At 41.0% G+C, this 24,010-nt stretch overlaps 1 protein-coding gene across 1 annotated transcript in view; it reads right to left on the reverse strand.

Moving 5' to 3' along the window:
• Positions 1-405: 405 nt before the first annotated feature.
• camsap2a (calmodulin regulated spectrin-associated protein family, member 2a) overlaps positions 406-24,010 on the reverse strand; it is a gene marked incomplete at both ends in the record, with an annotated part of 34,213 nt that continues 10,608 nt past the window's right edge. Inside the window, 16 exon segments of the mRNA XM_083888628.1 lie at positions 406-711; positions 1,382-1,500; positions 2,121-2,236; positions 3,613-3,685; positions 4,265-4,488; positions 5,132-5,268; positions 6,330-8,487; positions 8,629-8,698; positions 8,789-8,820; positions 8,970-9,061; positions 9,151-9,255; positions 14,140-14,279; positions 14,880-15,021; positions 15,597-15,629; positions 20,521-20,604; positions 21,679-21,840. Coding sequence (XP_083744754.1) covers positions 406-711; positions 1,382-1,500; positions 2,121-2,236; positions 3,613-3,685; positions 4,265-4,488; positions 5,132-5,268; positions 6,330-8,487; positions 8,629-8,698; positions 8,789-8,820; positions 8,970-9,061; positions 9,151-9,255; positions 14,140-14,279; positions 14,880-15,021; positions 15,597-15,629; positions 20,521-20,604; positions 21,679-21,840 — 3,993 coding nt within the window.

Raw genomic sequence — 24,010 nt, forward strand, 5'->3', positions numbered from 1 at the left:
ACATGAATTAAAAACATTCAGTGCTTCAGTTTGTGTACCAAGTAAAATGTCCTAGCATTCATACTGTCTCGTTTTTGACATTTGGCACATAAGAAGAACACTTACACTTACCTCTGTAAACCAAATCAAACTGGAGTGAGAAGCATTTAAATCATAATTAACAATGGCATACATTCCAATTGTTTTTTTGTTTTTTTTATCTTTGAGTCCCATCATGTCCACTGCAGAGTAAGAAGAAGAAAAAAACAAAGGTAGGAATGCAATGAGAGGAAAAACAAACAAATCTAACTGGCATTGCAGGTGTTTGAATCTTAATGGATATGTACAGTGAAGTGCAAATTGAGAAAAAGGTACTGTATGTTCCATATGAGAAGGAAATGGCGATGTCTGGCATACCACGTTCCATTAGGACAGGGTATTCACTACTTTTTTAGGGGTGGCTGGCTTCTTCGTTTGCCAGAGGTGGCTGTGAATCGTCACCGCGTCCACACTGGCGGACATGGTCTTGGCTGGTATCTGACTGAACTGCTTTTTGTCTGAATTGTACTTGTAGAGGCCGTCAATCATCTTGCGGGTGATGCTCTTTGGGCCGATGCCTGCCAGCTTGTTGATCTCATCCATCTCGGGGCAGTAAGTGTAGACGGAGCGGAACTGACAGCCGGCGTCACGGAACAAAACCAAGAAGTTGTTGGCCTCCGATTTCTCCATTTCCTGTTCAGGTAAGAGGAGACGTGATCAATAGATACTGTATAACCCTGTTTCCACCAGTTGATATAGTTAAGTTCAGTTTGGTACATCGTGCAATTATTTTTCATTTCCATTGTCAAATGTTGAGAAGATAACACTTCCATACTGTCTCCGTTTTAGGCACCTTCCTGTTGAGGTACCCTAGCACACAGTAGTAGTGCAGCTCTGCAGATCATTGATTTGTTGTTTGTGCCTTTCTATATTGAATATTGAAAAATATATTTATAACAGTCCATGTTTCAATTCATCTCAATCTGATAAAAAGACGAGTGTGATGTTGGTTAGTAATATAATTTGGCATTGGACTGGAGTGGTCGCATAACATGACGGGTTGTTATGGCGACGATAGCTCAGTGGTAGAGCGAGTCGTCTTTCAGCTCGAAGGTTCTTTTCCCGTAGTGTAAAGCATCTTTGAGTGTTCCTCAAGACAAGAAAATCACTATATAAATACAGACTCTTACCATTTATGTAAACAAATCTATCTGCTCTGTTCATTTTTTTTAATCAGTGACCTACATTCTGTATAATGATTGCAGTGTATCCGCCTAATGGAGCACTCAGATCTACAGAAGCTGGTGTTTTTCCATGTTGAATATGATACAATATTAATATAGGATACCCTCCATGCTCTTACCTCCAGGATCTTATTCTTTTGCCCCTCGTTGACTTTGCCTGCGAGGCAGCAGTGGGCCAGAGCGTTCTGGATGATGTGCTTATTAGACTTGGCACTGGGCTCCTTGTACAGCCTGGGCCCTGAATGAGAACACAGGAGAGAACACCAGGTTGAGGCTGTTGTTATAGCAACCCACAGTAGTTATGTCAAAGAAAAGAGCCCGCCGCCCTGTTTTTGCCCTTTTTCTTTCATAAATCATGTATGAAGATTTATGCTGGAAGCCTTTTCTGTGTTATCTGCTCATCTGGCAAAGAAATATGAGCTATGAATACAGCATTGAAAACAGATTTACGCAATAACAGACAATTGAGAATTATAAACACTGTAAACAAAAAAACAACAACAAAAACAACTACCAAGAAGATTGAGATATAATCAGTATATTAACAATAAAACAACCTGTCCTTCACAAAGGAACTGAACACACTTTTTGCACAGCAGCCATTTTGACAGGTGATAGTAGAAAATTCACTAATTAATTAATCTCTGATTAATCACGGCTCATTTAACTGCCTCAGTTTCAGGGTGCATACAAGTTCACTGTCTCACTGTCCTGAACGGAGGTAAAATGGCTGCTCTGCAAAGAGCCCACTAAGAATTCCTTGATGGAAATAAAAGGTCTAAGGTTTGTTGTGTTATGCCACAACATAGCTAATGTTAGCATTGAACATCTGAGGAAAGACGCAGTAAGGTGACGTACCAGTGTACTCTGTGTTGGATGTAACGGAAGAGGTTGTAGAGCCATTTTCCCAGTCCTTCTCTCCATTTCTGCTGCTGGAGCGACTCGGCGACAAGAAGCCGTCTGCAGAGTCTGGCCTACAAATCACACACACAATAAGATCTCTCTTTGGCTGCTACCCTCAAACAAGCAGTTCTAATGTAAACAGGGAAGGAAAATAAGGTACTATTTGCAAGTCTACTAGATGTTTTATTAACAGAACACTGAACTAACTGAATTAATCACTCATTATTTTCCCACCGTGTCTACGTCATGCTTTAAGATGAATCATTTACTTTGTTTTCACTGTGTCCGTTCTATTTCCGTGCATAGTTTAACTTTGGAATGAGTTTGGTTGTCCAGCCTAAAGTAACTATTGAAGCAGCAAAAGGTTGCAAGCGCAGGCAGAGAGTGCAGTGATGTGAAGCAGTGTGGTGCACCAAGGTCAATAAAAGAGGTCTGTCAATTATAACGCAGCGCTTGGCATATACTTTCTCCTTTTGTTTACTTTTGTGTCTGCTCCGTCTCCTGAAATCCTTGTAAATGACTGTTTTTACAAATTCCAACTCCTCTGGTATGTTAATGCGTTTGAAAATACAGTGTCTAGTCTATGTAATTATGTGAAAATCAATGAGCAGCGGAGGCATACGTACTAAAATTAGCTTAAATGTGCTGTGGGGCTGTTTTTCCAGCGATGTAAGTCATTTCAACATTCTTTAGTTTCGTTCAAAATAAAATACAGGATTTAATAGCTTGATTAGGCAGAGGTTCTATGTGATGCAGTGGCTCTAAACAAAGCAGGTGTGAACAAAAAGCGAGAGTTTATTATTACATGTTAGTACAAAAGGGCCCAGCAGAGCAGCAAGTTGACTGGTGGTAGTGATGCAGCTAAAAGCAAAGCATTAGTGTTGTGAAGTAAAATCATTAGGGTTTTTCCAAACAAAGAGGGAGGGGAAACAAGTTGCCTTTCTGTCGAATGCTTTCTCAGTCCCAAATAAAACAGTGCTCAGGAGGATAGGGTGAAGCATCTTGGGTTTTAAACCAAGACAGAAACTAACCTTCTCCTTCTCAGTTTAGGAGAGCTTAGAAAGCAGAAGAGACTGCCAGAGGCTAAACTAGCACTTCTGACATGTGTCACAAAGTAGGAAAGAAAAGTTGTAAAAAAGATAGAAGGAAAGATAGGAAGAATACAACAAGTTAGACCTGAGGACTGGAGTTAGTCTGCAGAGCATGGTTACATCAGTTAATTATATCATTATTCAAAATGGAAAATAAACTGTTTGTGTTTGTTAAAACAACCCAGAGATTGCATTTCTTCATCAACTAGTAAACTAACTTAAACTAGTTGTCATAGTGAAAGCAAAAGAACTAGGTTAAAATTATACCAATTGCCATGTCTGTGTCTTTGACTCTTTACTTTTTCATATTAAAAGAGTTTCATTCACCGGTGTTCATTCAGTTAAAAACCTCTCACCTGGGCGCTCTCTTCTCAGAGTTGCTGCTGTTGCCGTCTCCCAGGTTGAGGGAAGCCAGGGACAAGCTGGAGACTGAAAAGACACGTTGGCGTGATCCTAGACGTGAGACAAAAACATGTGGCGCAGCACAACACGATGAATGCAACACATCACACCACAACAATGTCCAATGTGTTTTGTGCCAAACGCGTTACAGCGCAATGCAGCGTCAGTGCTGCGACTACAATGAACTCTCACAAGATCCAAACTGAAACCACAATACAAATGCACAATACATCATTTGTGAAGAAATGTATGTATAAGAGCACATATCAACACATTAGTGCTGATTTGCGCCTTCCCTATGTTCTGTTTGCACTGTTACATACAAGAGTTATGGCTTGTTATTATCTTCTATTTAATATAATACTGATTATTTATCAATTGTAATAATGAGATAACAAAGCCAATATTAATACAGAAAGTAAAGGTTGATCAAATTAGATTAAACATGCTTTCTATTTTGCCGTTTAAAAGAATAACAATGTATTTGAGGAGAAATCAGGAGCATGATTGAGTTACAGATGGCACAAACCAAAGTGGCAGCAGGACAAAGAATCGACAGATGGAATGACATTGACCTCCACGAGTGGGGTTTGTTCCCATGGTTACCTGTGGCAGCTCTGACGGGGGTTTTGGGGGAGTCTATGTGGTCACGATGGATGGACTTAGGCCGGCTCCGCCTCTGCTTGGCGCCGCTGCCTGGTCGAGGTTTGATGACAGTGTCCATGTCCTGCATCAGTTTGAGCTGCTTCCTCCTGAGATATTCTTGTTTAATGAACTCCCTCCTGGCCTTGTCCTCCTCCTTCCTGAGACGCTCCTCCTCTGCCTTGAGTCTGAACACAGAGGAGTGAAAACAAGTACTGTAAGTTGATAAGTATTTTTCACATTTTGCTTATTATTTCCTTCTATTTAGTGAAATGTTAAATGCTTGTCTCCATCCATCCATCTCCTATCCCTTTATCCTTCACATTAGGGTTGTTTGTGGGGGGTGCTGGTGCCAATCCCAGCCGACATAGGCAAACGGTTGGGTACACACTAGACAGATCACCAGTCCATCACAGGGCCACATAGAGACAAACAACCATCCATTCTCACATTCACAACTGATGTCAAATGTGAGAGTCCACTGTGCCTAATCCCTAAATTTGCATGTTTATGGACTGTGGGAGGAAATTGGCAAACCTGGGGTAAACCCATGCACACATTCACATAATTTTTATATGGTTTATAAGGTTTATATTCAGAACAACTTAAGTTTAAAATAATTAAAAAGACAAAGAAATAAGGACAGGGAGAACTGGAACCATTTGTTTAAACCAAACTTTTGAAATTACTTTAACTTTAAGGTATTAGGTGTGATTCCTGCTACTCGCAAACTTAAATACAGTAGTATTTCCTTCCCCCAAATTTAAAAGAACAAAACAGTGAATTCTTGTGCTTGAGTGTTTTGATTAATTCTCAGATGTGTGACCATACCGAGCTTCCTCTTTCTTCAGCTCCAGCTCGGCCTCCTGCTGCATCTTCCTCTGCTGGCTCTCCTTCTCCCTCCTCATCCTTTTCTCCAGTAGCGCCGCCCTCTTCTGAGCCATGTTCTCCTCGGCCTTCTCGTCATCCTGTGCCATTAAGAAAGACACTGTTTACGTTTGAACACTGTACACTGTTTGAAATCAAATGTGCTCTCAGCAGAGTAAGAATTTTATAGGTGTTGAATGAAAATGACGTTACCGATTGAGCACATTTGATCTTAAATAGATGTGATACGCTTTGTGACACAGATTAAGAGGCTGAGCTGAGATATTACTGCTGTGTGATGCCGTTTTATTCATCTTATCATATATAATACATGAAAAGAATCTGTTACTGTGAAAGGTCAAGTGTGCCTTGTAAAATAACGAGACTTAGAGTTAAAAAAGGCTGGCTTGAGCATTAAAGTTGAAGGTTATTTCTGAGATAGTAAATGGTACACTCCTCTGTAAGTTGATTATACAATTTTAATTTTATTTTGTATTATGTAAGTATAAGAAACCTTTAAACAGTATTTGTATTACTTCATATATTATGTGGCCACATTTCACTACATGTTAAACATTTTTGTGTGAGGCTTGACAGCAGAAAGAGAGCAGGAGGATTGAAAACGAGAAAAAATATGCAATTGAGCTATTTCTACACCACTACAAGAAGGTACTGTATGTATCCCAGACTATGAGTATACATCATTCAAATCAGTTCCATCATGGTTTTCATTTAACATGAATAACCTTCGCCCATCCTTCAGTATCCACCCTCACATTCTCCTTCTTCAGCTCCACATTTCCACAGCTGTGGCTAAATTATTAACAGTAGCCCCAGTTTTCTGACCTACATCGAAGCCCAGACTGCAGCCAGCAAAACATCAACACGGGATAGGAAGATAACGCTGTCCTCAGCCAATCTGCTGGCTCTGTGTTTGTTTTTGAAGATTCATAATTACGGTTTGTAATTATAGAAACATCTTGTTAAACTCTTCAGACTGTACTCGGTCATATACAGTACATTAGGCCTTTGAGAAAACCCTTCAATGATTTCAATCAATACCTGCAAGATCATGAAAATGCTAAGTGGTATAAATAAAATAATGGGAATAGAGAAAAAAAACAATAAAATAAGAATCAATAAGATATGCCTTGAAGCCTACCTTGAAGAAGAAGCCACGACACACCTTCGGTTCTCCGTCCAGGCTTTCCACATCATCCTGCTGCATCTCCAGACCATCATCCAGAGTCAGGTCCTCAAGTGGCTTCATGACCGACAGAGGAACCTCAATCAAGTTGCTTTTAGCTTGGCCTGAGGCATCTGGATGTGTAGGAGTCACCGTGAAGGTTTCCACGACGCGGTGAGCCAGAAGTTCAGCAAATGAAGATTGTTGTATAGGTTTGACATGACTGACTATGACTGACTCTTGATTTGTTGGTGTCTGGTCATCTGTGACCATTTCTGTGACCTTGAATTTGCTATGACCATCTGTTTTCTGGGTTTTGGCATTTGAATCGACTTCTGTTTTCTCTCTTTTGTTCTGCAGGTTAGGGGAGCTCGGCGGTGAGCTGGCTACACATATACTTTCCCCAGAGGTTTCCTTCTCAGGAGAAAGGATGAGATCAGTCTCAGTATTTCTATCTTCATCCCTAGATACTGTTTCAGGATTGGCGGTGGCTGGTTTCTCTCCCATGTAAACAAAAGCACTTGCCAAAGGCTGGCAAGGAGAAAATCGCCGTAGCCTTGGGATGCTATCGACGGACTGTGGGGCGGTTAGGACGCGATTGTAGGGGGCCAGCTTGAGCTCAGTGGGACGAACAGTGCGAGGATTACGTGAGTGAAAGGAGGCAGATTTGCGTTTGATGCTGGTTGGAGAGCGGTGGGTGGAGTGCGGGGAGTCGGCAGGAGAGGAGGGTCCTGAGGATCGAGTGACAGCTCCGGCTCGGCTTTGTTTTTGTGGTGAGGGATTTGTACATCGAGGAGCGATGACCCACGTCTGCTGCTGATGCTGCTGCTCCCTCATGGCCATGATGACTTCCTGCTGCTGAGCCAGACGCTGCATCTCTGTTTGGAGGAACGCTAATGAGTGGTTGAGTTTATCGATAGAATGTGTATACTCTGTGAGATCCCCTTCTGTTAGCTGAACATGACTTTGTCCGCCCTCCTCTCCTGCACTTGGAGACTTGGTGCAACAGGAGGCTGTGGTGCTTTGCTCTGCCCCATCGGGTGTGTCTGCCTTGCTCCTTCCAAATTTAAAGACAGGACTAACCTTGCCTTCTCCCTCAGTTTTCCCTTCTTCCTCTCCACTGGCAGCTCCATCCCCTTTTCTCTTCACCACGTTGAGAAACGCTGAGTGACCCATCTTTTGCCGATGCCTTGTAAAAGCAGCCTCCACTTTCTTCTTCTGCGCTTCAATGGCTTTCCGTTTCTCTTCCAGTCTTATCCTCAGCTGTACCATCTCTGTGGCCATGACTTGAGCGGGGTCATTTGGTGGAAGCTGCACAGGTGTGGGTGATTGTTGTGCAACAATTGGGGGCGTTGTGGGTTGTTGGTGATGGGTGGGGCTGTGCTCAGGGGTTGGAGCCCAGGACACGGATAATGAGAGGCCAAACTCCGATCCCTCAGGTGTGGTCTTGAGGGAGCTGCTGCTACCCCGTCCTGAGTCTGGTGCTGAAGGATTAAATTTACGAAACTTCTGCTCTGCGAAGCTGGTCAATTTAACTGCGGAGGGAGATTTGCTCTGACTGCTCGGGCTAGGGCTCGGCGAGTCCATATCCAGCTCCATGTTCATAGAGCAGTCTTTCAGAGAGGAATCCTCATCTAGCATGTCCTCTGTTTGGATGTGGACACCTGTGTCCACTTCTGTGGTGTCTGTGGTGCTTAAGGGTCCTTGAGATTCCACCTCTGACACCGGCTCTAAGCCACCACCAGCACCATGGACCTGACTGTGCAGAAAGAAACCACTGTTGTTGATGCCCTCCACTACAGGTCTGCTAGGACTGTGGATAATCTGGAGGGCCTCTTCTATGGAGGGAGCTGTTGCCATGACACTCTCAAGCCCATTGGGAAACGCTCGCTTGTCAGGCTCCGCACCAACGAGGCTGTCTGTGCCGCGCTCCTCCTCAATGCCAACACTCTGACCGTTCACTGGCTGGAAGGACAAGTTGCGCTTCATTCCACGCGGCATGTGGTGGACCTTGAAACCAGAACCGTCATCGGTGCTTACAGACCTGACCATGCCACGTGTGGAAGAAAGAGGACCTGGAGCAGAGTCCTCCTTGTCAAAGGGGATGTCAAAAGACACTCCATAAGGCCCAGATCTGCATAGGAAAACCAAATAGTTTTCTTATTAAAAAAAGCTGGCAACATCACTATTTCATTTCCCTAAACCCAGTGGGATAATAATAAATCTGTTGGGGATTAGATATTTTACATGAGAAGCAAATGAAAGTATTACTGACCTTTTCTCTTTAGGCCACGTACCAAGGTTCCCATCAACAAAAGACATTGAGGTCGACCTCTTAATCTCTCCTGAAGGACAGAAGTGAGAATAAAACACAATTCAAAACAGAGGATGGTGTACCCACAGGTATTCACATTTACATTTTTAGTCATAATTACCTGAGTTTCTAGGCTGAGTTTGCAGGGACAAACTGAAAAAGAAAGGAAATAACAGGTATGTGATACATTTTTATGTACTATATTTATTGTGATTTTAGCTGTAATGTCATATAGCTATTGCAAACATAGAATTCACATCACAAAGTTTCAATTTCACTTCATAATGTTGACTTGAACATACTTGGCTCCCTCAGGACTAGGAGGTCTATCCGTGAAGCTTCTCTTGGTTGCCTTCGTGGTCATTTCTGGCATACTCTTCAGCAAGGATGACGTCTCTGAGGTGATGCAACACAAATGACAACATCCAATTACTCTGCTGCAAACACGTTTCATGTTAAAATAATATTTACAGTAAAATTACAACACTTGCCTGTGCCTTCGTGGGCCAGTGCCCTTGGTTTTACAAAAGACGGCTTGACCACCTCAAACCACCAAAACAGCTCTGCCATGAACACCAGGTAGTTGTTCTGTAGGGAGAGAGAAATCAAACAATATTTATATCTGTATACGTGGGACAGAGTTACATCTAATCCAGTGTTTTTCAACCAGTGTGCCGTGGCACACTAGTGTGCCGTGAGAGATCGTCAGGTGTGCCGTGTGAAATTATCCAATTTCACCTAATTGGTCTAAAAACATTTTTTGAAAACAAATAATTATCTGCAAATAATATGGATATAAATATTCAAGACACTTTGATAAGAATGACTAAATTGTTAATATAGGCTACAGAGTATAATTTTTTTTAACATTTTTGTTTGGTGGTGTGCCTCGTGATTTTTTCAATGAAAAAAATGTACCTTGGCTCAAAAAAGATTGAAAAACACTGATCTAATCCATAGCTCCAGCAGGTATCAGTAATACTTAAAATCTTCTAATCGCTGAATCTGTACAGAAATAATTAACTCATGTTCCTCCATCTTCTTAGGAAATACAATGCAGTAATTGACAAGGGAATATGTAATTATATTATTGGCAAAGGTCCTCCTTTCCTCCGTGAGTGTGATATAGTACATTACAGTGAAATTCCTGAATTATTCCAGAACCAGACTTCTCACACTGTAAAACTCTATTTGTGTTAGACAACGGAATTGAATCAGCATTGAAGCTTTTCACATGCTGGATAACCCAAATCACCTGCTGATTTAATAATACCCACAAGTTCCTTTGGCCATTGAGAGCAAAAGTAGAGGCATTGACCTAATTTATCAAAAATAGAGGTCAGACGGTTTATTGTTGTCAAACAACCTGTAATCCACTGAACCAAACTGGATTAGAAAGTTGAGAAATGTTGGAAGGATTATTGCCACTGCTGTGTCAAATCAGGTCAAGATCTGAATGAGGTCAGTGTACAGTAGCAGTTCTAACAGCTAGAGGACAATGTTGTGCACATTTTCCCTGATATTTTTTTTGGACCCAACCACTGATATTTATCTTTTTTTATAAACAAAATAAAGATGTCTGAGCTGTGAAAAACACACAACCTTCATGCAGTATATAGAGTTCAATGTGTAGCTTTCAAGAGACTGAAGTGAAGAAACCCCACCTGGTTCAAACTGCATGCCTGGCATTTTTTTAATTGCTCTTTTTTTTTTTCAGAAATACTTAAGTTTCATCTCTTAGTACTTGTTTTAATGACAACAGATTTATGCCATTGTTGATAAAAATGTGTCCTTCTGTTCCTGGTGTAGCTTTACTTGTTTTTAATAAATACCACCTTGATAGTGCACGCACACAAATGTCTATGCAAAACCATGCAGTGAGGCAGGGACGACCTTGAGGAAACGTGCCGCCTCCCCGACCTCAGTCCATGCTCTCCAGACAAAGACAATGCTGCATGGCACAGCGCGAACACTATCTGATTCACCTCATCAGCAACATTTCACTCTGCCATGCGAGAACTAGCACACGCACATTACACTTACTCCCCCGAAGCCCTCAAACTGCAGCCCAAAATCCCACCATGGGGGGGTGGCAGAGGCAATTAACACCAGCAGCATTCATCTCCTTTGGGTGTTACTGCAGCATTTTACCCCCTTTTTTTGTCTTTAACACACATGCAAATGTGAAGAGGTGCAAATGTCTGAAAAGACAGTCTCTGCTTTAGGCTTCAGAGCCAGTCGTGTCACATCTGACAAAATGATTACAGTAAAGCAAAAACATAGCCGATCATCATCATTACAAGCACTGTCTTTAAAGTGTTTCAAAGTGTTTCCACCAGTCTTTCAAACCACGTTTTGAGTTACATTTTCTATTCTTATGATACTGTTATTGAACATAAAATTTAACACCAAGTCAAATACTTAAGTGCTGGTTACCTTTTAAGTCTGTCCAGCATTTGAAGCACTCCTTTTTTTGGATAGAAACTGGAAGGAGGATGAGCCAGGATGAAGTACAAGAAAGAGAGAGACACTGATCTTCTATCTGCCCACGTAGAAGGCAATAATCCAGTCTGACTTCTCTCTTCCCTTCTACGCATCTAAACACTGATGAACACACCAGGTGTGAATGTTATTGCTTAATATGATCAGTCAGTATCACCACCTCACCACCACTACGCCTGTCTCCCAACCGATGGCCATGACTACCTCACATGCTTGGTCTGCAGCAGTGTTGTCAGATCTGGCTGTTTGTAGGTAGTGTCAAACTGTGGCACTGAATACAAGAAGCTGATTGGTGATTTCTACAAGAGCATGAGAAGGGGGGGGGGGTAATCCACTCTGGGGGATGGGCACAAACACCCCCCTCCTCCTCCTGCACCTACAATGACATGCATGCACATGCTCGCGCACACATGACTGGTGTAACATTTAAATGCACTATGTGTGAAGGCAGATGCAAACAGCAGGTCAAATTATCCAACTTAGTAAAGACTCAAGACCTAGACACACATTAGGCATTCACAGGGCATTAATGTCATCGATCACTGTGCCAGAGGGTTGATTAAAGGATTGGGGCCCTGTAGACAGCCACACTTCAATCTGAAATACCCACTCTCCTGATTTACAACCAAGTAATCAAGCTTCCCTTGATTGCCTGCGGGAAAACCTAAATTCATCTGGAAAACAAATTATGAAGAGGACAAATACAGACATGTATCCAAAGCTTCTTGCTTCTCGCCTAAACTGCGAGGAACAGTTGAAGTGTGTGCAAATGCAGTACTCACTGCATGTCACACCGGCTCAGCTAATATGTTAGGAATTATAATCATAGTACGACATTCTGTGTGTAAACTGGTACCTCGCAGTGAACCAAACATCCGTCTGGCTGAGCAACAGTCAGAGCGTAAACATTATGATCATTTTGACAGGCGTCGTTCAAATTACAGTGTGTGTGTGTTTACTGTCTTTTTACAGGCTTCTAAAAAAAAAAAAAAAGACAAACACCCTTTCAAAAATTGCGAAGATAATGAATTTAATTTCTCCTCTTGGATCCACAGATGGCAATTTAGATGGGCTCTGAAATAATTACATAAAGAGCCAGTAGATGGGAGTGTGTGGACGCTGATTTACTAGCCTGGTGTCCATTAGGAAAGGATTGCATTAAGTAATGAGTGTATTCCATGGCTTTGGGGATTGGGAAGTGAGGGCTAATCTATTGTCCGTTATCGAAGCACTATCAACATAGTGGGGACTCAGGATTCATCCAGTTTTCTGCCCATACTGCCCATCTGATATCTTCAGAAGATTTAAGAAAACACTGCACGTTGGTGGGTTTTGTGCAAAAAATATCCACACAGTTCAACCATAATTTAAAAAAAATGTGAGAGCACATATTAACATCTGGTGCGTGAACAGGCAAAGGAACATTTTCGGCTAAGTGTGATACTAGTTGTGGTGTGTGAGTGCGTCTCTGTTTAGGTGCATGTTTCAGTACAAAGAACAGTCTAAACACATCGTTCAGTTCCCAAATTATGCTTTTTCTCACCTCCATCTCCTCTCTAAACTCTTAACATTCCTCCTCATCTCTTTTCCCTCTTTCTTCATCACCTCCCCCCACGTCTCAGCTCTCAATCTTCATAAATTCTTCATTAGTATGACCGGCAAAGAGTGTACAGTTGCTGAGGATGAGACTACCTGAAAAGTGGGTCAAGGTCACTGAATCTAACTGGTTCTGTGAGCAGTTTTGACTGCACTGCTGCGCTAAGGTTTTTTTTTTTTTTTTTATATCCCTCAGGTCAGCAAAATTCTGATACTGGCTGGTTCACATGATTCAATTATTTTTTGTACCATGTCATGTATTTCGTTTTTTCGGCTGTCAACATTCAAGCTGACACAAAATGATTAGTATTGAGATTCCTAGTGCTGTAGATGAGCACCTACTCTAGTCTGTTTTTCATATTGATGCTTCATCCGTTTCATGCTATTGATAAAGCATTTATTCATCATCATCATCAGCCCTATATTTTTTTAATTTGTTCCAATTAAGTGATTGAGAAAATAATGTACTGTACAGTCATTATATCATTGCTAAAACAGCAGATCTAATGGTGCCCACAGTACTGTGTGCAATGCGTGTGAAGGACTGACCCAGCATTGGGTCATAAAATGAAATAAAAACTCATGTTTGGACAGTGATCAGTCCTTTATCAGAGTACAGGCTGGTGACATAAATAAAAAAATGCTAGTAAATAGTTTGAGAAAAGAATGGAACAAATAAAACATGCAGGCGAGTTCTGAGAGTGGACCGAGAGTAGCTCTCCATGCTTGTGGCCGGTGGAGACCGAAGAGTTTGGATTGATGGTTTTTCCACAGCATGACTCACCACACAGAGCTGCTCATTTCTCCTTTTTGTCTCTTTTCACTGGATACAGCTACATATGGTTTTCTAATTTGTGTCGTCAGAAATCCATGAATGGAGCAATAACACATGTATGGGATTTGTCTCGTCTTATGGTAACAATCACTCACTTAACATTTTGACGTTTGGATTTATTTATAATTCTGTACAATGTGTGTGCCAACTGAGACCTGTTGGTCTTGCTTTTTTAAAACGTATCTGGATTTTAGTTTTATACAGAGTTATATTGTTGTTGTTTTTTTTTTACTATGACCTTTCATTGACATACTGTAGTCCAGCAGTGTAACAGAGAAAGAATAGATGTCAACAGGATAGGCATCATAAATGTGTCAGATCAGAGTGCATATAAATCTCTACTCTTATTCAGGGAAAGAAAATCCTAACCCTTCTGAAATAAAAGGTTTTGATCTGTAAATGCAATGTATTTTTTGCCACTAAACTACTGACCAAACTGCAATGTTTTAGTACAGGGTGAAGGGCAGAATTATTTCAAATGTGAACGTGAACATCTCCGTTTGGAAATCAAACGTATTGGCAGAAGATCAGAGCAGTACCTTGACGGTGGAGGAGGCGTATAGCATGTCCTCCAGGCTGAAGGGGCAGCAGCTGCTCAGGTTGTCTTTGCAGAAGTCCTGAATGAGCTGCAGGTTGTAGAGTCGATCTGCCAGCGTCATGTTCTCCCTCAGACAAACATCTGGAAAGGCAGAGGTAGCCATCGGGGATTAGGGTCAGTGTGACGTCAAAATTAATCTTATGATTAATGAACGGCCTCCTGGCTGGCAAGTAATGGTGGTAGTGATGGTAAGGTCTGACGTGTTCGGTGTTAAATACAGTGTAAGTGCAATGTTTTGTCGACTGACCAATGAAAACGATGCATTAAGTGTAATCAACCTGTGGGAGGAGCTGAGTGTTAATACAAGTGATTGATCTTTTATTTTCCTGAATGCTTTCAGTTAAGATGAATACTTGTGAATGTCTGAGCCATTATCATCACAGTGTTTCTTAATCAGCATGATGATGTGATTGTCTGCCATTATGACTGATCTTTGCTCAGGAGGAGCTGAGTACAAATACATAGCCAACAAACAAACAAACAACTGCTGTTCCAGAGTTTTTATGAGAAACATAAACAAACAAAAAATGGAAACACAATCACTGGAATCATCGTTTTGTGTGCTTTGCCTTTTGTTGCAGGACCTGCAGAGCTGTTCCAAACCAAAACACACTAAACAACGCTAACTCCAGACAACAATTATATGCTTCCCACTGCCAGCGATCACCCCGGCTCCTTTACCTTCCAGTGGAAGCAGCTGAGGGCAGTAGAAGTGCAGCAGAGCACCCAGGGCCGAGCCGTCTGTGCTGTCTTTCAGCAGGTTGTCCACAGGAGGGATCCACAGATCTGACTGGGTAGAGGTTTGCTCTTTCCTGTACCGCGCCTGCATGGTAGGAAATATTTTATTTGTCTCTTGACCGCAGCAACAACACTATTAAAAAAAACATGTTAGATTTATTCATGTATGAAGGTAAAAAGAATGACTCTAGATCCTGACAGTCACAGTGTAATGGTGAGCCAACTGAGAGGAAATGACACTAAACTCAACATCAAATAAAAAAGGAATGATCAGTGTATCAGTTTTGTAAAAACAATGAGAGTTGGTGCACAAATATAATCGATGTCTAGCTTTTTTATGTAGGCACATCTCTAGGGACTTCACAAGTATGTAGGAGAAGAGTTTTTGTGCAATAAGGATTGGTCGAATGCAGAAGTAAATTATCACTGATTTGTGTGTATGCAAATACAAGAAAGTCTAATTTTCTAATTCTAATCACATGCATATGACACCCAGAGGTAGAAAGAGAAAATACATTTTTAAGAGATGGTGAAATCACAGCCTGATGCACAATTGTGATAAAAACAAAAATGGCAAACAAGACAGAGGGAGGGAGGAGGCGGGGGAGACGGTCACTATGGTTACACAGATGAAAGCGTACAGCATAATATGGGACTTACAGGCACAAGCTTCATGTACCACTTGGTTGGAGACTGCAGCAGCACGGTGAAAGAAAACAACAACAAAGAGACACCTGTTAGTGAGATTAGTTTGTTGTGATTAGTGTTACAAGGGAAGACATGGCAGGTATGAGAGCACAGAGGAATCCTGTGTGTTCCTGATCTGTATGTTCAGTGTAATGTGGTGTTAGGTTTTCAGCATTGGCTGGTGCAGAATAAACATGGCGTTTAGATAATTAGGTTCAGCCCAAATATTAGAGAGTTCACAGCTTGATTCTTTATTAAAGTATTAATTATTTACCCTCTGAATACCTCCCAAACCTCATGAGTGGGATACGGATGTAAAATAGAAGATAGAAGAAACTGGATAATTAGATCAGACTGAGAGTCAATGTCAGTCAGGGTCAGAATGGAGTCAAACATCTTTTACTAACTCCAAAATATTACAAATGTGCTGCAGTTTTTGAATATGAAACCCCCTAAATTTGTGTGCAGGTGTGTTTTTGTGTGCATGTTCAGATTACACAGTAACAGCCAGTGAGTGGGGCCCATTATTTTTTGAAATCGTCTCTTAAGAGAGAAGCACCAGTCAAAGACCTGCAGTAGCTACAGGACAACAAATAACAATCCCGCCACCTATCAGCACTCAGCTGACGATGTAAACTGATTTCAGACGAGGAGGTTTTCCTTAACCGCTCACTCAAACACTTTGTGGAAGCATCAAAGAACCCCATGTAAGTGGCACTCTCTCAGAGGCTTCTTCTTCATCCGACGAGTCCTGAACTTCAAAGGCAGAAAATAACAGTAACAGGATGATAAAAGGACCGGGCGTCGTGTTTTTTGGGATTCTCCTGATTTGATTAACGTCACAACTAAGTGGTAATTTCAGACTGATGCTATCATCAGTGGAACAGACCGCATGTGATCAAATCTACAAATTATTAGTTGATCAGTTGTATCTGTTCGGAAGTGAATGGGGCCTTCTGTGGAACCGATATGACAGCATGAATGTGGCTACTGCATATCGATGTGTAGCAGACATGTCATCGAACGAAGAGAGCACAGTGGTGACAGTAAAGAAGTGCTGTTGTGCAGATATTCGGCTATCCCAGAGTTTTCCTATCTTTTGTATTAGAAGGGCATTGCTGTGTGCATGCACCACTATAGCGAGAGTCAATGGTAAAGACGTGTGCGCCCCAAAGGAACAGGAAATACGTCACTTGACCGGCACTCGCTGTAAACGAGTGAGAGAGCGTAGGGTTATCCTACGAGGACAAGCCGAAGAACCTTATATAGTTCTACTTAGCACTTTTATTTCTAAGAGTGTAGTCACGGACTGTACAATGTTTAGCTTGTTTATTTAAATTTTCCATGTTTTTATAAATTATTTTAGATGCTTCCTATCTTCTTCTTCATGTGAGACACCGTAACGCCCCCTATGGATGGGTCGCCAGTGGTGTATATTGAAGCTAGTATTTTTGTGTGTCGTCATAATTACAGATTCCTGGATGTTTGCTGTAACTCGCAAATCGATTCTGATCCAAATAATAACGATACATTTTAAGAACAACAACACCATTGTATGGTGTATTTAAAGGCAGAGAGTGGGACAAACTCTAACAATACGTCATCTCTGCTGCACGCTCAAACACAACCCGACAATGTCGATGCTGAATTACAGGCCAGGTGGAATATGTTGTCGGTGGGGGAGGGGGAGCATGGCACGGTGCAAATCAGGTTTACTGTACTTCCTACTGAAGCTTCTGTTTCTTTAGATTCACTATTATTTCCACAAAAGCAGATTCTAGTATCAAAAATTACTTAACCAATTTTACTGGGTATCAGCACTCTGATATCTTTTTGTATTCCTTTTCCACACTGCATAGTGTGTTTATTGAATCATCTGAGTCTGATGATGTTTTCAAACACATTCGGAGTCTTGTTTTAAGATTTAAGCTCTTATCTAAGTCTTTTTGGCTAAAGTGTTGAATGTAAATGTTAAATGTAAGACTCTATATACTAATTCAGGACTGAAAGGTAACCAAATGAATGTTAAGTGAAACAAAAGCATTCATTGTAACAGGCACGATCGAAAAACACAGTGGTTTTGTGACTATTTATGCATCTTATCCTGCAGAGACAGTAAATATAAGTAACCAGGGGTGAATTTCGGGTGCACTGACATACTGCAAATATACTCTTACCTCTTACATGCAGACCTTAATTTAAAATGTTGTGAATGCACTTTTTCAAACCTTGCTGCCCTAGTTTGAAGGGACAGTAAAGTTGAAGACTGTGCCTCTGCAGTAATTATCTTAACTGTGGGCTAAGAAGGGTCAGAAGGAGTTTAAAATCTGTTGAGACCAATAATCAAACCCCTGTGCAGGGGAAATACTCTGATCCATCATACAAGATGCACACACCCAATCCCACTTCAATCATCCTATGACTCCGCTTCTTCCCATCAAAGTCCATCCTCTAAAGCTGGACACGTCTGATTGAGCTGCACCTTAGCTTTTGCTATGTAAAAGGATTAGTCCCCTCTGTCCTGTCCTGACGATGGCCTTCGCACCCTCCCCTTTCCCTGAAACACTTTTACCCACAACCACCCTCCTCACCCCATAAAAACATGGTTGCCCTGGTGAACGCCAGTCCTGTCCTAGAACTAGAAGGGTACATGTTCCTCCATGCCTGACTGAGGGAGAAGCTGCCTGTGAGTGTGACTCACGCTGCAGTCATACTGCAAAGACACAAGTGGGGGAGGTTTAGTGAAGTGGAGAGTGATGAAGGGGCAGAGGGAGGATAGATGGCGCTACCTCGGCATTGAAGAATTACATTTTTTTCTTGCATTTTACTAAGGTTGGTGACTCATATTTTACTCCATTGAGTAGAAATTTCCTCCTCAACTGCTTTTGAGCCAAACAACGGATGTTGTTATGAGAGTAGTCCAATAAAATCTCACATAGCTCACACATGATGTTGTTTTTCCCAAGAAAATATATCCTTTATACTTGTTAATAACAATATTTAATACTGTAAACTTTAAGGTCTGACTGTAGAGGCTAAGAAGGGACAGTATCATGAGTGTATGGTAGGTTTTTGACCACCCAGTAGAAATGATGTCTGTTATTTCCATTTGGTAACATATATGAGTTGACCAAGAGACTGCTGCAAAATTGTACAAACTAAACCACTGGAAATTGGAAGACAACTGATTCTGGGATGGAAGCTATTTATTACATTTAAAAGCCCATAACACAGCCTATAGTTTGCCTGCCAACACACTCAATGGTTATTGTGCAATGTCAAAATGTCTGAGGCAAGGAGGCCTTAAAGTTAAATCAAAGATCAAAGACTGTCTTGACTTGTCTTTATATCGTCTAACAGATTGTCAATACTTAATCAGGTCTTAAACGACTATATCTGGTTCTAAATCAGGTTTTCAGATGTTATTGTTGTAACATGTTTTTTGAAAAACACACAGGATAAAGATGACATTTCAAAAATTGCAGACAAAGACACAATATGACAGATGCAATTGCACTTCGTGGTTATATCCACATTATTCTGTTTGAGTCATTTTTCGAGCTCCAAAATGGAGAAATTTGTAAATGCTGCTCTCAGTTTTAGTTTAGTTGTGTGTAGTATTATGGATGTAGCATATATGTTCTGTAGACACTGAAAGCATGTGTGTGCCCACGCACACAACTCATAGACCTGAAAAACATGTGACATTATGTAAGGGGCTTTTATGATATTTCCGAAGCATCGTCCTGTGAGTGAGTAAATAACTGTGAAAGTCTGCACAAGCCTGAGACTGGGGACGGAAGAACTTGCGTGCATACATAAACTGCAGCTTTCCATTTTGACTCATGCTAAACCACATAGGGTGTGGTCACAATACTGTATATTCCCCCAGGTAAACGTTCTAACTAATCACTCACGGTGTTGCGTTAGTGTGTTGCCTGACATAACCTGTGCTAGAGCTTGTCCCAGACAAGTAGCAGAGGCGAGAACGAGTCTGAGGAGCTGAGCATAGATCAAAAGCAGGGCATCATAATAACTTGGTAGAAAAGAGAAAATAATGACGCAAACATGAGAGGGAGAGAGACAAGAGGATACTGCTGCTGATGAATGTGAACTGAATCGTCTCATGGTTATCTAACATGCGTTGAGGGTGTTCATGACTTTCACGGGTCAGTGAAACTTGTTTAATCCCTCTGCGTCATTCAAAAAAAACAAGGGACAAGTCACTGTCCTGTTCTCTCTTTCAGGGTTCACTACACTGGGAGCTCACACATGTACACTAGAGTGCTGTGATACTATTTTCACATGTTCATGTCATCAAATGACTTGTATAATATTGATGACCAATCAACACCAAGTTGCTTTACACTACAGTTTTGCCATGCACCCATTCACACACACTTTCATACAGCATTGTGTGGTTGGAACAAGTGTATCATTTTCTCTCAGTAGTGTAATACTGTACTGCACACAAAAACAAACACAGGCCACCACAGCTTGCCTTATGGCATTTGAAATGACTGCCTATACTGGAGTTACTTATATAAAGTATGGACCACAGGCTGAACCATGCTTCACTAAATGACTGCAGGTCTAATTAGAGTAGAAACCACTGCTCTGCTTAGCTGCTTCGGGAAGCTCAGCAGAGTAAATAAACATATTATGATGCAGGATACATAATCTATTTGTCTTTATTTTTCATTTTATAAATATTCTTAATGCAACCAAGATTTCCTTTCATTGCTTTTCATATCAAAGTGACACAGAGGCTTTTAACAACTACTGAAGGTGTCAGTAAATCCATTATTAGTAGCTGAGGATCTCATTTAGCTTGTTTGAGACTGTCCATCTGGTTAGTGCTGTGTTTTTTTGGACAAAGGAAAAGATGAACACCCACCCGAGGACTCCCAGCAGGCTCGGCATTCTGCGTCTCTTTCTTCTTCTGCTCTTGAGCCACAATGTCTTTCAGATATCCATTTACCTAGAAGACAGAGGACAAACAGGATTATCTTTCTGGATTGTGACCTTGACTATTCCTTTATTTTTCAGTGTTATGTTTTCACTTTAATTTAAAGAATACACCACTACATGTCTGTGTTTAAAGGCTGCCATTGAAGGAGATTTTCTGAATTCTCTAAAACATGTTACAATTGAAGGTAAATGGAGTCAAATTTCACTGGATTTCTATGGGCTTTTAGAACGCACATTGTCTTCCAACAGAGAGCCATATGTCTGGCCAGTAGGACTGCACGACCACACCTCCTGTTAGATATTCTGTCTGTGAGTGTAGCTCATAGTTGGCAGCAGCCCAGCATTTCTCCCAGAAGAATGTAAACAGACTGGGCCTTGTCACTGTATGGAGGAGAAAAAGCCATCTGCACATGCAGGCCATGTGAACATCTGTTTGGAAATAATTCACAAAAGCTAATTTATACTGTGCACATAGGTGCACAATCCAAGAATTGAACACTAACCCTTTAACACCTAAGCCTTAAAATCTTATTTTAAGAAAATGTCCTGTGAGTTAAGTGCTTTTGCCCATTTTTCCCAAATAAATTTCAATATCTGGCAGTTATTTACAATTTAATGCATGTTAAAATAGTGTATTAACAATTTAAAATGAAGAAAAACAAAAGGTTTCATTTAAAAAATGGAAACAGGCGTTATTCCTCCTTCCTTTCCTCTCTGGTGAGAAAGACACGGATTCTCCGGTTTCCTCCAACAGCACGAGTGAAATTACCGTAATAACCGCATATTGGCTTTGACGTGCAACTCCTCAGCTTTCAGAAACCATTGGAATTTTTCCGTTGGCACAAACCGTCGAGTAATTACGGTAATGCAAAGTTAAAGTCACGGGTTAAAGGCCTATACCATTATTTGTCATTTTAGGAAGCTCATTTTTGCACTATGATTTTCTTTTACATTTGCCGTGCCACCAGATATTAGAAACAATATTAGATATTAGATAGATATTAGAACAAATCAGAAAATGGATGGTCAGCTGTCCTTTTTATTTCTTGAAGACATCCAAACAAAAGCATTCTCTATTACCCACCTTGTTGATCCAGGTGGTCACAGCGTCTTCCGTATCATATGGTCCCTCCAACTCTGGCCTGCTGGAAGAATATTGACTAATACAGGCCCTCACCTTCTCCACGCTCACAGTCTCCACTGTGTATGCCATCATCAGAGAGTCTATCATAGCCAGGTGGGCACTCTGGAAGAGAAAACACAGAGGACACTTTAAGTTAAAAGGGAAACATAAAACTGATGTAGCTAGTAAAACCACAAGATCAAATATTTTCTACCAACCCCCTTTAATTCTTTGTTATTGTAATGGATTCTTTTTTTTTTGCCAAAATGTGAAATGTTCAGTGGAATGAAAACAATATATGAGGAAGTGGGCCCCAGCGATCATAGGAACATTCTGGGTCTGGCATAATATTGAAAAAATTTAAAAGAAAAAAAACAAAAAAAAACAAGCACGAATGTCCTATCGTATCGAAGCAGGCAAAACTGGATAGTTAATCCTTAAACATGTCAAGTTGCAACAGGGAGAGTGAACTGTAAAAAAAAAAAATCCTCTGTAGCCTCACAAGAAGTCTGTAATGATGACTTTCTGTTTTTATCGTTAAAAGTAAAACTAGGCCAAAGGATATATTCTGTACCATTTGAACCAATGTTTTTAAGAATCTTTTGATGAAAGATAAATTTTTTTGTCACAGCGAATCACTGCATTACCATAATATTGTATGGGGTGTGGAGCATGACATTGAAAGGCCAATTATTTATTCAACCCTGGACCAGGAAACCTCCACTGTGCTGTACATCTGAAAACAAAATTATTCAGTTGAATATTCCCTTGTGGCTGTTGACCTGGAAACAAGTGCATACATGCACTGGTTCCACGGCCCACTTTTGTCACAGTGACAACTTGCCTTTAGGATGATTTAAGACATGCGTCCTGACAACGGTCTCACAACAGTCTTACAACAGTGAGTCTGGTTGGTACAGTTTTCAGTGATCAGTCGCTTTGTATGAGCTTGATGGATGTTGTAAGATTAGTCTTAAACTTTGGCATCGGTGCCAAAAGGATCACCTGAGAAAAACACCTCTAACCTGGATTCAAAACCAACCAATCGAATATCAGAGCCTCAAATATAGTCAGGAAACCCACGTTAGTTCATTATAGTGAAAGACAAATGTGGGAATGCTGAAATTAAAATACGTTCCCACAGATTATATAGCACTATAGCAACAAACCTGGTATTCTGTGCATGTGTGTATCTAAGTTCTAAGCTCTTTAGTCCCTCCGTACCCTTCAGTACCCAGCCGCTTGTACCACCCAGGAATCAGACTGCCAAATATTTAGACTTGAGAAGCAGCTTTTCCATGAGCTAATCTTATAAATCAAGCATAATGCTCAAGTGGTTTTCAAGATCCACTCTTACGCAGTGTAGCACAGCTAAACAAAAGGAACAAGAAAGCACATATATAAAACCACTATATTTTTCTTTATGGTGAAAGTGATGATGAACAGTTATCCTGCTCACTAAAAATCACTGTGTAATTTCAAGATGATAATAATAATAAGAGATTAATTACAACTCATGTTCCAAGATTGTGCACAATTCCATTGTGATTCCTTTATCGGTCGTTTTGTGACTAACAATAACACCGTCGGTTCACGTTGAAACAACCCAGCACAGATACAGTACACGCTGAAGAGACGCGAACAATTAGCTGTCAGACTAATATCTGTAAGTGCAACATCAGCTGTGTCATGAATTTGAGGTTTGTGACACACTGTTAGCTTAATGCCTAAATTCCAGTATCTCTGATCTGGCAACGCAGCAACAAACCCCATTTAATAACACACTGTCAGGATTGTTTTCTATTGGCCTTCATTATGTCTGTCCAAACACTGGGAAACATTATCCTTGAGACACACACACACACACACTAACTAATGCACAGACATGTTGCTATTAGCTTGCACAGCGAACCCTGCACTGTGTTCTAACAACAAAATTATCTTCTCCAGGCAAGAACACTTTTGAAAAGGCCAAGGGACCGATGTAAATCCTCAGAGGCCACTTTCCCTTCCCCATCCTCTTCTCTGCGCTGACCAGACTTGATATTGATTGAGATCTGCTGTGGTCTAAGGAGATCAAATGGCAACAAGAACAGGTAAGCTACTCATGTTTACAAGACCACAGATTTGCTGTCTCTTAACATAACATATGACACCAGGCCATTGTGTAGTGTTAGACCACTTGGTCATTCGAGAATTCAACACCTTTTGACAGTGAAATCATAGTTTATATTGTGAAAATGTGTCAACTTCCAGCATTTAAATGTCTTTAATGTCTGCAATTAGCAGTAGA

This window comes from Microchirus variegatus (genome assembly GCF_963457635.1).
Source record: "Microchirus variegatus genome assembly, chromosome: 4".
NCBI classification, from domain to species: Eukaryota; Metazoa; Chordata; class Actinopteri; order Pleuronectiformes; family Soleidae; genus Microchirus; species Microchirus variegatus.